This window comes from Exophiala bonariae (assembly GCF_035927105.1).
Source record: "Exophiala bonariae strain CCFEE 5792 chromosome Unknown scaffold_7, whole genome shotgun sequence".
In the NCBI taxonomy this organism is placed as follows: domain Eukaryota; kingdom Fungi; phylum Ascomycota; class Eurotiomycetes; order Chaetothyriales; family Herpotrichiellaceae; genus Exophiala; species Exophiala bonariae.
The window spans coordinates 1-13,130 of NW_027042482.1; the positions used below are offsets into that span (position 1 = coordinate 1).

At 50.5% G+C, this 13,130-nt stretch overlaps 5 protein-coding genes across 5 annotated transcripts; 1 reads left to right on the forward strand and 4 right to left on the reverse strand.

The window, feature by feature from the left end:
- Window positions 1–255: 255 nt before the first annotated feature.
- On the reverse strand, window positions 256–1,842 carry LTR84_012031 (uncharacterized protein; the record flags this gene model as incomplete). The annotated part of the gene is made up of 1 exon (XM_064855556.1): window positions 256–1,842. The coding sequence occupies one exon, from the start codon at window positions 1,840–1,842 to the stop codon at window positions 256–258; it is 1,587 nt and encodes a 528-aa protein (XP_064708216.1).
- A 5,023-nt stretch (window positions 1,843–6,865) lies between these two features.
- Window positions 6,866–8,241, reverse strand: LTR84_012032 (uncharacterized protein; the record flags this gene model as incomplete). The annotated part of the gene is made up of 2 exons (XM_064855557.1): window positions 6,866–7,123; window positions 7,186–8,241. 2 exons carry the CDS (start codon window positions 8,239–8,241, stop codon window positions 6,866–6,868), a joined length of 1,314 nt encoding a protein of 437 aa, XP_064708217.1.
- Window positions 8,242–8,844: 603 nt separating this feature from the next.
- LTR84_012033 (uncharacterized protein) lies at window positions 8,845–9,707 on the reverse strand (the record flags this gene model as incomplete). The annotated part of the gene is made up of 2 exons (XM_064855558.1): window positions 8,845–9,555; window positions 9,651–9,707. 2 exons carry the CDS (start codon window positions 9,705–9,707, stop codon window positions 8,845–8,847), a joined length of 768 nt encoding a protein of 255 aa, XP_064708218.1.
- A 570-nt stretch (window positions 9,708–10,277) lies between these two features.
- On the reverse strand, window positions 10,278–10,931 carry LTR84_012034 (uncharacterized protein; the record flags this gene model as incomplete). Its single annotated transcript, XM_064855559.1, has 1 exon — window positions 10,278–10,931. The coding sequence occupies one exon, from the start codon at window positions 10,929–10,931 to the stop codon at window positions 10,278–10,280; it is 654 nt and encodes a 217-aa protein (XP_064708219.1).
- A 792-nt stretch (window positions 10,932–11,723) lies between these two features.
- LTR84_012035 (uncharacterized protein) lies at window positions 11,724–12,827 on the forward strand (the record flags this gene model as incomplete). Its single annotated transcript, XM_064855560.1, has 1 exon — window positions 11,724–12,827. The coding sequence occupies one exon, from the start codon at window positions 11,724–11,726 to the stop codon at window positions 12,825–12,827; it is 1,104 nt and encodes a 367-aa protein (XP_064708220.1).
- Between the last annotated feature and the right edge of the window lie 303 nt (window positions 12,828–13,130).

Sequence of the window (13,130 nt, forward strand, 5' to 3'; positions counted from 1 at the left end):
AGAAGATTGATCGCCAGCGCATTTTACTGATGCTGTATAGCTCCCCTATCCTGTTCTGTTCTGTTCTGTTCCGTTCCTGACACACTATATACCGCTTTTCCAATGCTTGCGAAATCGCTAATGTCATTCATTCGTACATATACCTGAGTTGAGGATCCGATCCTAATCTGATCGGTATGACAGGCGGTCCCTCTAAGTCCAAATGATACCATTCTTCTCCAAGACTTTGTAGGTTTCATTCTAGTCTGGATCGGTTCACTGCTGCCAGCCCTTGATTTCGCCGTGCAACAAGTTCGATCCGCCAGGCGGGGCCATCTGTCTGCCCGTAGCGGAATCGATGCCTAATTTCACCCGGAGTTCCTCAACGCGTTGCATCGTGGTACGGACTTTGGCGACGACGAGCTCCAGCTTCTTCATCGTACTCTGCTTGCCCTGGTCCTCCAGCTCTGGTACTAGATCGTATAACTCGGCGTAGGATCGTGCCGTTGCGTCTCGACGACGTTGCTCGGAGTTTGTGTGGTTGGCTTTCTTCTGGGCTAGGCTCAATGGCACCCTTGACGATTGGGTGGACTGTGCTGCTGTTGTGGTTGTCGTGCGTTGGGATTTTGATTTTGATTTTGCGGGTGTTGCTATTGAGCCTGTGCTGGACTTTTTCTTGCGAGGGGGTTTGGGGGGTGGTGGTGGGACGTGAACCCGCGGAGGGCGTGCCTTGGAGGAAGGCCAAGGGGCAGGCGATCGTGATTTAGGTTGTTCAGCTGTGGCATCGTCATCTTCCTCTGCCTCGGCGTCGTCATCGTGGTCGGCAGACTGGGGTTGCGGCCGAGTGTTGGAGTTCAGAGGGGTCTGTGGCTTGCTGTTGGATGACGGTGTTGCAGGTTGAGATGTTCGGCCAGGTTCGCTCTTCACGACCGACTTGCGTTTTCGCGAGCTAGGGCCAGCAATGGATGACTGGGAAGGCCCGGGTAGCTGAGTTTTGAGTAAAGGAGTGTAACCGTTCCTGGATGGTGGCTCTTGTTGGAATTCCTCAAATGTCCTCTTTTTAGACCAGATAGGACTCGAAGGTTGTGTATTAGGCTGTGTGTTAGGCTGTGTGTTAGGCTGTGTGTTGGGTTGAGTGTTGGAGCCGCTGGTAGGCTCCAGGATATCCATGGGATGAAGAGGGTGGATCATGTCAGGGTCTGAAGGAACATTTGGTGCAGCATAACCCGTCGGTTGAAAACGAAAGTCGGTGCCATATTGAACACCGGTCCGACCATGCATGGGCATGTTGAGAGCGTTCGGTTGAGGGAATTGCTGGGGCCAAGTGTGATGGTAGGTTGGTTGCATTGCAGCAGCAGTTTGAAGTTGAGCGAGTAGGGGATCGGAAAATGAAGGGTTGGCGTATTGAGCAGTCTGCATCGCACCATTAATATTGGTAGGATGGCCCAAGAGTGCCATGTCGTGGTCGTTCATCATATTATTGGCATATGGAAACCCACCCGACTGGTGGGGGTCCATGCCAGAGCGGTGGGCCAGGCCAGTATCTGAGCCGACAAACATGGGTGGCATATTGTAGTATTGAGGGTGGCCCTGGGTGAAATTATATTGAGCATGGTGGTCTGGCTTCAATGCAGCAATCGCATTGCTATCAAAGTCATGGAAGAAGTTGTCAAGGTTTTGGTTTTCGTCGGCATTAAGCAGAGGTTGACCGGGAGGAGGACCTGGGGTTATGAACTCGGGCAGTCCGAGACCATGTATGTTCTCTGGCTGATCTGTGGATACGAGGTAAGCAAATGCGCCGGTAGGGGAGGGAGATGGTGGAGAGCGACATACAGCCAAAAGGGAAACTCTGCTGTCCGCCATGGGACGACATCCTTTGGGTCGCCAACATCCACGAGAGTCCACCTCCAACGCCCTCGGATAGCCTAGGGACAGCCCCAGTTCCTCGGGTGGCCAAGGGCTGGTGAAGAGCGGGAGGCCAGCAGGATCAATGCTAATGAAAATGGGATGGTGGATGAGAAAGGTTGGCAGTCAACATTCGCGACGGAGAAGAGCCGAGTATGAAAAAGAATTGAGGGTCGAAGGTCTGATGACGCTATTGGAGTGGTAGTTGGAACGAGATTGAATTGTTCGAGGAGGTGGTGTATGTCTTTCGGCGGACAAGAAGAAGTGTTGGGACGAGGGACGGGCGGAGCTGTGAGGTTGGAGTCAGAGTGCGGGAGTGCAGAGGTAAGAGCGGGAACGACAGGCTGAGATCAAGGACAGTGGCAACGAGAGCAACCTGACTTGTATAGAGGTGCAAGCAGAGTAAGAGGGGGAAAATGAGATGTATGAGTGGTAGTATAGGAATTGAGAGAGCAGGTGGACTTCAAGGTGCAGGAAGGTGGTGAAGTGAAGTGAATCTTTCACATGCCAGAGGCAGAGCAAAGGCAGAGACTGATGCTCAACTGACGAGAAAGTGTTTTTCCAGACGATCATTTAACGAGAGCCCGTGCACCAACACCATGGCTGGGGCTGGAGGGGCAAGTGCAGCCGGGCTCTGCCAAGTCTTTAACACTTCTAGGTAGGTACTAGCAGCATTTTAGTGCGACTAGATCCTGGAGGATGCTGTCGAGGTCGGCGGTGAGGTCAACAATAGCTAACATGGTGAAGCTCCCCCTCATTTCTAACGACCTGCTATCCTAGTTTGAAGACAAAGCCCATGTTCCGCGCTTTGGTCAGGCCTTGGGTTTGCGTGCCTTGGTCATGGTCCGCAACTGAAGATTCGTGCAACAAGATCATCGACATCACAGATCAAATTCAAATTGACTGCTAATCACAAGGCACTGGCCGTGATGGCTGAGATGATACAAGACAAATTGTTTTAAGGCTGCTTGATCTGAATGTTTTGTATTTCAGCGACACTATCTTCTCCTTTGGCGCCATTATTTCCTGTCACCTCCAAATTCCAAAGCTTGCTGCCCTCAATCCTGACCATAGCCCTATCCAAGCTCTAAGCACCATCTCACAAACATCATCAAGCATGCCAGTCTAATGGCCATACCATCTGGACACCGTCCGGTGCGGATGCTGTCGAGGTTAGCTATAAGGTCAAAGGTCAGCCATGAGGAGATAGTGGACTCACCATCCGACCAACTCCATTGGGATTGCGGGGTGCGCATCTTTTTCAGTCGTCGACATGAGGGTACCCTCCCTGTCGGTCAAACCTCAGTCCACTCCGCACATTTTGGCGGTCTATGCCACACCACCGTGTCCGATAAGGACATCCTTGGTGGCCGCGAACAGCCAGGATGATTTTCCCAAAAGGTGGCCCAACAACAGAATAATTTCTTCCAGATCTCCAGTTGCAATTGTTCCATTTGACCTCGAATCTCATATCCCCGTGAGTGCCAGTAGTGAGCCAGCTCAAAGCATTCCACAGTTGGTCGACAACATTGGTCCTCTCTTGTGGAGAGGCTCACATTTGCATTTTCAGTTGTTGTATTCACGCTCCACCTGAAGCCGTCCTTCTCACGGAATACACTTTTCGATAGCCCAGCGAGTTCCACATGTTTGTCGTTGGTCCCATTGCCTAGATTTCCTGTTTCCGATTCCCAAGTCGCGGGGTCCTGGTTGCAGTACAGGATGTGGTCACAATCAAAAAGTGGATGCGAATATATACTGCAATTTCTGTGCAAAGCGTCTGCAAAGCTGAGAGCTAGAACTAGGAAGTTCAAGACAATATACCCAAGCTTCATGGTTGCGATGATGCTGTTTAGCTGGTGATGCACCGTTGTTGTTGCTGTTGATGAGGAAAATGCTCGAGGCAAAATCAGAACATGTGAAGTCGCATAAGATAGATTCGAAAGCAGAAAAAACTGAAGGAAGTGAAGATTTTATGTTCTTTGAGCTGTGCTGTCTTGTTGTACAGTTGAGTTTCAATTTGAATTTACTATATCCTCAGTGAAACACTATCTTTGTGGGTCGAAGTCTTGGATGCTTGCCACGTCGGCCAACCTAGGCAGCAGAAGTAGGCAAGTAAGCCACTTGCAGGTGAAGCTCAAGCATGGATGACGTCTGAGCAGTTCGAGTTTGATGAATAGATTTTGCGTCCTGACGAGACTCTCGTGTCTCAGGTGTGGTGGACCTTAAAGTGTGGACGATGGGCGCCCGACAATGATCAATCTCAAGGTGGATGCTGGATGATCGACAGTGGTAAACCTATGAAGCTATACAGTGTTCCACATGGTGGTGCAGCGCAGGCGTGAATGAATGATGCTCAGGGGGAGTCCGATTTGGATGGACGGACCTCAAGGCCCTATGAGACTTTCGTTCTGCAAGGTGTGGTAGATCTCAAGCGTGAATGGTGGATGCCTGATATCGTGGACCTCAGGTTGAAGTGGGAAGTTTATGATACCACAGGATATTAGATTTGAGAGTTGAACATCGGGCAGCGGTGGTCTCAGGTTCAGACCAAGCTGATTCGACATGATTGGATATTGAGTTTGCACGAATGGATATCGGGCATCGGTGGATGCTAGGCGTAAATGGTGAGGACGGAGTGTCTCTGGATCTCAAGGGAGAATGACGGAAGTATCTCTGGATCCCAGGCAAGGTTGAAGGTTGACGAAGACGGAGCATCCGTGAACCTCAAGCGAGAAACATGAAGCTGAGAATTTTTGGAATCTCAAGCGAGGATGAAGAAGCTGAGGTTTCGATGAACCTCAAGTGAGAATGATAAAGGCGAGACAAGGCATCGGTGAAACTCAAGCGTGAATGATGAAGCTGAGGCATTGCTGGATCTCAAAGGTTGATGCTGTGTCCTGAGACAAGAGTTCGTAGTGCTCTGACGAAGGGGGAAAAACAGAAACCCCTCTGGCAAGAGAGCCAGCGGGAAAAGTGAAAAAAAGACAAAAAAAGACGCGTTGACATATACCGATCAGCAAGGCACTCAGATCCCAAGCAGCTCTGTACAATTTCTACAGAGGGTATAGTGCGGTCTTTTTTTTTTTTTTTTTTTTTAATTGGGTTATGGCTTGGGAGCCCCTCCTCCAATCTTACTCTGCTATGTGCGATTGTTGGGGACGAATCCCCAAACACGCGGAGGCTTGCGAGGGATTGGATTCATCGGGACCTCCCCATTGTTCCACAGGGTGCCGCGTCTTTCACGCTCGTTGAAAGACCACGGCTTCGGCGCCTTACGTGGAGGTGCCTGGGTGCTTCGGGGCCGCTGAGGCTGCCCCCTACCCGCCCCGACAGGTCGGGGCGGAGGGCTCCTCTCCGCACTCTCCTCGTCCGACGGGGTGGTGCGTCCACCGTGACAGCACCACGCAACGAGGACCCCAACGACCAGCACCCACGGCACCACAATGAGGGCAACTGCCCAGCCAGGAAACCCATTTTCAAGACAAGAAAAAACTTCCGAAGAACTATCAAACGATGTTAGCGATATTCGTTGTGAGCCGCACGACCAGTGTGAGAGGAGTGACGAGCATGGCACTTAGACTTACGTCGGCATTTTCAATTTTTTTTTTAAAAAAAAAAGAGTGTTGGTTGGTTAAAAATAAAAATTCAAAACCAAGAGAGTGTGGTAGTAGCGTGTGACGATACTGGAAAGAGAAAAAAGAAACGATGGAGCAGAAGAGGGGGAGAAGACACTTAAGTACCTCAGGGAATATGGCGAGGGAAGGTACACTCCGGAGTAAACATGGTCGGAAGGCGGGAATTACCTGCGCCGATGTGACGTATCGACATGGCCGGAAGGCAGCGACGGTCTCAAAAGGCGACGATGAGGGCGGGAAGTATCCACCAGGAAAGGCTCGATCTGACCACTTGCAGGAAATGGAACGGAAGGCTTCATTATGTTTTGCGCATCAAGCAGGTACGTGCCCATGCTGACCGAGAGGCTCAACATCCCTAGATATGCAATGGTCGTTACCAATTGGAAGGAAACACACCGGCATGATGTGCTAACCAATGGTCCCTCAATCCAAGGGAACCAGTGCTTCCAGAGCCATCACATCACGGCAGGCGCCGAACTGGATTACGCCAAGAGTATGAGATCGGTCATCATGGCACATCCTAGTTAGAGGTACCTATATATTGAGTATTCGGCCTTGCAGATTCGATTGGAACTGTGCACAAACCAAAAAAAAAAGACCGCACTATTGTCCGCCGCCCGGCGGAGCGGAAGCCAGGGCGCCGGGCGGGGCGACGAGGAACGCGGAATGACTTTGAGTGAACTCCGATGAGCATAGCGCCTATCATAATCACATCTTGAATAATTGATGAATATTTGCCAATGGTTACTTGATTCTAGGCGATTTCCAATCTCCCTAGAGCCTTCCTGGAGCTCACGTCAGTAAGACCCCTCTAGCCTTTTCAGCTGTGGAAGCAACAAGAGGAAACATAGATCTCATCACCACATAGCTTGTCATTGGGTATGCACCGGCGTATGACTGAATGCAAAGTCTTGTAAGTCCTCCTTGAGTTTCGATGAGGTTGAATTTACCAATGCCAAGATAATTCTTTCCATCGCCGCCGAATGTGGTCATGTTTGCATTCGTGTTCTTGATCCCGCTCGTATTCGTACTCGTATTCGCACGTCTCTCACTCCAGTCCCAGGGAGCGACTCACTTTTCCATCAAGTCTTTGGGCCAAAGGACAAGCAAGAGTATGGGACGGGAAATGCTGGTACTGTCCGCCGAACATGAAGGTCGCAAAATTCCGCAGGATCCACTTTGAAGATAAAGTTTGACATACTAGGCAACCAGAAATTCTGAGCATTTTCAAGTTCCACTATGATCTGTACAACTCGAATAGAGAGGAGGATGCTGGAAGGCGGACAAACTTGTCTTCAAAGAAATCACTCAATAATGGGCGATCTATTATTCCCCCTGCCTTTTTTTCATTGTTCCACTGACCCCACCGCCCATCCACCTGCGTGAGACGACCAGAAAGATCGAATGTCTGATATCAACTCCTTCGGATTCACTTGGGCTGGGAAGTGGCCACCAGGGACATCTTGAGTCTTACGCACAAAAAATGTGATCCTGGCGGTGCGTTCGCACCACTCACGGGGTGCTCCATATGCGGCGTCTGGAAAGTATTGCAGCACTCCAGTAGGGATGGACACATAAGGGAAGCGGAAAGCTAAGGTGCCCTCCTGTGGGATTCAGATTAGCATGCGAAGAGGAGGAGGCGGGTGAGGTAGGGTTGTGGACTTACTCGTTGTAATTCATGATAGATCCTGACACTACCATATGGGCCTTGGATGTACAACATCATCGCCCATGTGATTAGATCCTCGAGAGCCCACTCGTAGCCTGGTGCAAAACCGCGCATGCCCATGTATGGCCAGGCAAGATTACCTACCGGACTGTCAGTCAATAGTATCCCCAATTGCAGTGGGACTGCGGCCTCTAGATTCCAGAATGCCTCAGCAAAGGGTTCTGTCATGTCAAGGATGTCTATGTAGGCGTCTTCTTCAGCTGTTGTTTCGTTCGCCTCCCTGCGAGCCCGATCGCTCATATTTGCTGGAACACCATAGAGGTTGCACAATATCGACACCACTGATTCTGGATATGCAGCACCCATGTACCGCGCCGTGTGGGAGCCGAAATCGCCGCCCTGAATCACATATCGCTCATAGCCGAGTTGAAGCATGAGTTGATGGAATGCTGCACCAGTCTCAACTAGTCCAAACCCGGGCTTGGTGGGTGCGGGCGAGAAACCGAAGCCTGGGATAGAAGGCGCAACGATATGGAAAGCCGGATCAAAGGAATCGGATGGCTCAACCAAATCTGTCAGGATTTTGCCAACTTCGAGGAACGAGCCTGGCCACCCGTGGATAAAGAGGAGGGGAATGGCATCAGGTCGTGACGAGATATGGTGTATAAAATGGAGTGATGTCGGGTCTGGAAATTTTGTCTGTGAGTCGTTCAACGGCGGGATTGTGGTGGTGAAATGGCGGTATTGCGAATTGAGGCTGGTCTGCACGGTAGTCCAGTTGTATTCATGGGTCCAGAAATTAACGATGTTGGATATTTCGGTCGAAGGAACACCTTCCGTAAAGGGGGGCACATCGATATTAATGGCCAGACGGGTTAAACTGGCTTTGACTCTTGTTTGCTCGATGAAGGCTGGGTTGACATCGATGATCATCGGCTGTGGTAACGGCCCGAATGCTGCTTTGAAGTTGAGCGGACCATAGCCATCCGAGTCTTGAATGGCTAATGTACGCCATGCATAGAGGAAATATGGGAGGATAATGACAAGCCACATCAGATCAGTGGGATAGGGACACGGCCCAGAGGGTATGAATTGGATTGAAATGGATCAGGAAGATTAGCCGACCAGGGACAACGTACTGCCATGTTATGCATTTATAGATATCAACAAGATTGATACAGAGAGCCTATACCTCTCGAGCTCACCTGTGACCATGTTTCCATTGGTCAAGCTTGTTGATGGTGTATGACCGATCTCGGTGAAGAGATTGACACGGACGAAATTTAGCTCTTGGTTGTACCAGGCATGAGGTTTCATAACATGGTTTTCAAGCATGATTTCTCAGCATCGGGCCGACCGGCTAGTTTTAGATGCGGACATAGTCATCTGATGGTCTATATCGTCGAAGGGACTGAGATGTTGTTCGCCAGACTGAGATGAGCTGCCTCAAGCCAACTCAGATGCTCAGGGGGAACTTGAATAGCAAATTCTACGGTTGTGCATAGAATCAAAATCTGACGTGGCTTGCAACACGTAATGCTCCGCCCTAGTCTCTGGATCCACGGGGTTTTTCTAAGTGCTTCCAATATCTACTCCCATCAATCATATGCACAGAAGGAGAATCATTTGACAGTTGTTCAATTGAAATACAGTAGTTTAAGGCGGACCAGTACCATCGACTTCCCCCTTCTCAACTGATTCGCGCAGTGCTTTGTGTTTTGCAACACTTCCTTCCAAGCCAAACAGATTGGCACCATCACCAGGTATGATCATCTCGAAAGTCTCTCGGGCCACAATGTACTCGTAGTAGCCACATCGAGCGATGGGCTGGGTCTTTCTGATGTCAATCTTACCATCAGTCAAGACATCTTCACTGATGTGGATGCCGACCACCTTGCCAACCACCACATCAACGGTTCCCATAGGAGGATTTCCGGGAAGTCTCAAAGTCGTGTAGTATTCACACTCGAACCGGACAGGGCTCTGCTTGACCATAGGAACCGGAGTCTTCAATACCTCGGACCACGTTTTCTCCAGACCTGCCCTCTCGAACTCGTCCACGCCATATGGAACAGCTTCAGCTGATTTGTTGACGGCTTCTCGCAGGTCCCAAGTGGCCAATTGCCAGCAGAAGACGCCTGTTGCCTCAGCGTTGCGGGTGGTGTCCTTCCGCTCCCCAAAGCCGGTCTGGTTTGCTGAAAACATGACATATGGTGGATCGAAGGTTAAGTTGTTGAACTGGCTATATGGAGCCAGATTGTGCACAGGTGCTGCGGAGGAAGTGCCATTCTCTTGTTGAGAAGGTGAAGTCACATTGGGTGGAGATACAGTGCTGATCCAACCGATGGGTCGGGGCACAACACAGGCCTGAGAAAGTTCAATTGTTTAGTGGTCACGGCGAAGGATGTTTGAGAGGGAGCCATGGACAGGATGCCTTGGAAGTCGGAATCCGACAGACATACCTTGAATGGATCTCGTGGCAGATTATGATCCGTTTTCCCCGGTTGATAGAATACCATGTTGCAATTTTGAATACTGCCTTTCAGTTGTCAACTCTCTGATATGCTGTACAATTCGTAGCTTTCGTCCTTTTCTAGCGTTCTTGAAACAAACTTGTCTTGCTTTTGCACTTTCTCCGTAATGTGCACTTGAAGTCTCGCTGGCCAACAGCCTTTTAATATGACTATGGTGTCGGAACGAGACAGTGTGTGAGGAAGGAAGTGATGACCATATCTGCACTACCCTGATTGGATGAGATTGGTCCCTGTTTCTCCGCAAACCGGATCTCGATTTCGGCACCTGGTGGGGATGGATTGGGGAGATTTCAAGTTCTCTGTGGCCGAATAGCCGAGCTACTTGACTTGGTAATATAGGATGGACTAGGAATAGTACTACTGAGAAATACTAACGGATGGTCTTGTGAAGTCGAGACACTAAATATCTCTCGGATGTGCAAATGTGATCTGTCCCATTTTCGACTAAGAGACCAGGCTTATGCTGCCATCCTCGATCACTGGGGTAACATAAGAACGCTCGCAGATGTGCTTGAAGATACATACCGATCCATCGAGATCCTCATCTAAAAATACTCAACCCCCATCCTCATGGTCCTCAGAATATCCGCCGACGAATTTTTGCGCTGACAACCTACCTTGCGTCCTCTCTTGATCACGCTGCTTCTTTCCTTTCCGACCTATGGAGTTGAAATTCTTCGCGGATGGAAGATTTGGTCTATCCAAATGAAGAGTTTTCATCTCTCCAGGATCTTCGTTGCCAACGATACCCAGATCACGATGCTGAACATCAATATCCCAATCTCGAGACTCAATCTGCCTTGACAGCTCTTCCGCGAAGGCGACGCTCCGGTGTTTTCCCTCTTCGCACATGATCCCGACAACGAGAGCATTGGAATTGTCCTCATTTATCATTTTTGCCATTCTATCATTGACAATGGTACAGATATTTGCAAGTCGTTCTTTAGCATAGGAGCCAGCCATGACCTCCTTGCGCAGACGAGCTGAAAGCCCTGTATGGGTTCTTCTCAATCTGACAGGTGGATTCTCAATATCCCGCACTGAGAAGTTGAGATGCTCGGTACCGCTGGGGATCTGCAGCGGGCCATTCGAGTGGCCATACGAGATGATCTGAAGTTTTTGTCTTGCCAATGCTCGGGACGACCATGCTGGCGAGAGTTGACTAGAGCCGCCCTCAGCTTCGAGCCTGCCTGTTGTGTCTTGATCCATTCTGACGGGCAGTTGTTGATAGAGAGTCCTCAGATGGCACCAAAAGGAGCCAGGCAATTAATGTGAATGCAGCGAACCCCAAGCGAGGTAGGAAGAAGAAGACATCACATTTAGTCACGTATGGTTAGTCTGAGTTGTCTGCTGTGTGCGTCAACACACAATCTAGTTGGGGTTCACAGCTGGTTAGGAAGAAGAAGATGGGCTATTACTGGAAAAATATTTACCAGAGTAGGCCATGTAGATCGCCAGGACGTAGACGCTCGCTGCACGTTGGCGAAGCTCATCAAAGACAAATGGGAGGGGTGAATAAAGGTAGGACAAAACCTCATTCGCGATAGAAGTCGTTCCGGACATGTGACAGCCGATGTTTTAGATTTGGATTCCCACACACCAACAGGTGCTGACTGATTCTTACCAAAGCAAACCTCTGATTCCACTCAGCCACACACAAAAATTGGTTACGAATCCCTGGCAGTTCTGTGGCGTCCAACCGCGGTAGATGTTCCGTGGGAGGAGGATGAAGAGGGGGCATTTCCGATCTCTTACCAAACAAGATGCAGCAGCCACGCTGCTACAGTACTCGATTCCAGTGCTCGCAGTAGTGGATGGAGCACTCCGTCATTATCATGGTTGACCTGATTGCATAAGATCGTGCTAGTCCTGACAAAAGAGTCGAGGAAGATATCTTATAGTCTTCCTTCTCGTGCGACCAACATCTTCCAGTTTCTTCAACCTACCGCATCCTTCAATCCGGTTGAGTACCCAGGTATAAGTAGCTTCAATTTTCTCCCTATGAGGTATCCCGTTTCCATTTTCATCTGCATCATCACAGTACTACTGATCGCATACTACAACCGCGAAAACACCAACAATCTGGCTCTGAAGAACATCATCTTACAGAAAGCCAGACCAATCTCCAACCTCATAAAACAGTCTCAAACAAACACCACAACAAGAAACCTTTCCACCACAAACATGACCACACCACGAGCCATAAAATTCTCCTTCCTCGCCCGTGAGCAGTCCGAGGGCGCCGGCGCTGTCGTCCGCCGCTCGGTGGGCACGCCTCGGCTGCGACACCTAACGCCATTCCTGATGCTCGACCACTTTCGCATCCCACCGGGCGCAGGCTTCCCCGACCACCCACACCGGGGCCAAGAGACAATCACATACCTCCTGAAAGGCGGCGTCGACCACGAAGACTTCGCGGGCAACAAGGGCACGATCGGCCCGGGTGACCTGCAATTCATGACGGCAGGAAAAGGCATCATGCACGCGGAAATGCCCGTGCAGACCGAAGACATCAACGTCGGGATGCAACTGTGGGTCGACCTCCCGGAGAACCTCAAGGCATGCGAGCCGCGATACCGCGACCTGCGCGCCGACGAGATCCCCATCGCCAAGACCGACGACGGCAAGGTCGAAGTCAAAGTCATCTCGGGCAAATCCCTCGGCGTCGAGTCCCTCAAAGACCTCGCATACACACCCGTGTGGCTGCTCGACGTGACGCTCCAGCCGGGCGGCAAGCTCGTCCAGGAACTGCCGCAGGGCTGGAACGCATTCGCCTACACGCTCGAGGGGGCCGTGACGTTCACGGACGGAGCTAAAGACACAGCATCAGGCGAGACCATCACGCCCTACCACAACGTGGTGTTCGAGCAAGCGGGCGACCTGGTGAGCGCGCACGTCGAAGAGGGCGCGAGCGACCCCGCGCGCTTCATCATCTTCGCCGGCCAGCCGCTCGACCAGAACATCGTCCAGTACGGCCCCTTCGTCACCACCTCCAAGGAGGCCGTCTACCAGGCCATGATGGACTTCCAGACCTCCAGCAATGGCTTCGAGAGGGGTGCCGATTGGCAGAGCGAGATCGGCAAGACCATGGGTCGCGTGAGATGAAGCTCGGCGAGGTTGTAAGGAAATGGAAAAATATGAAAAAGTCTCAAAAAGACAGACGATACTCGGGTCCGTTGTACAACATCGTGAGCGAATATGGCGTTGAGAAATGGGTGACTAGCTAAATACATAGATACCACTGACCTTCACGAGCCGTGGTCAGAGTTAGGACGAATTTCATGACATGTTAATGTAAATAGCAGAGCATTCAAACTTCTTTGGGAGGGTAAATCAATTGTCCATTGGTCTGGTTGTTCAACAACAGTGACATTTTTGGGCTTCTATCGTGTTCTTTGTGTCAGGGTC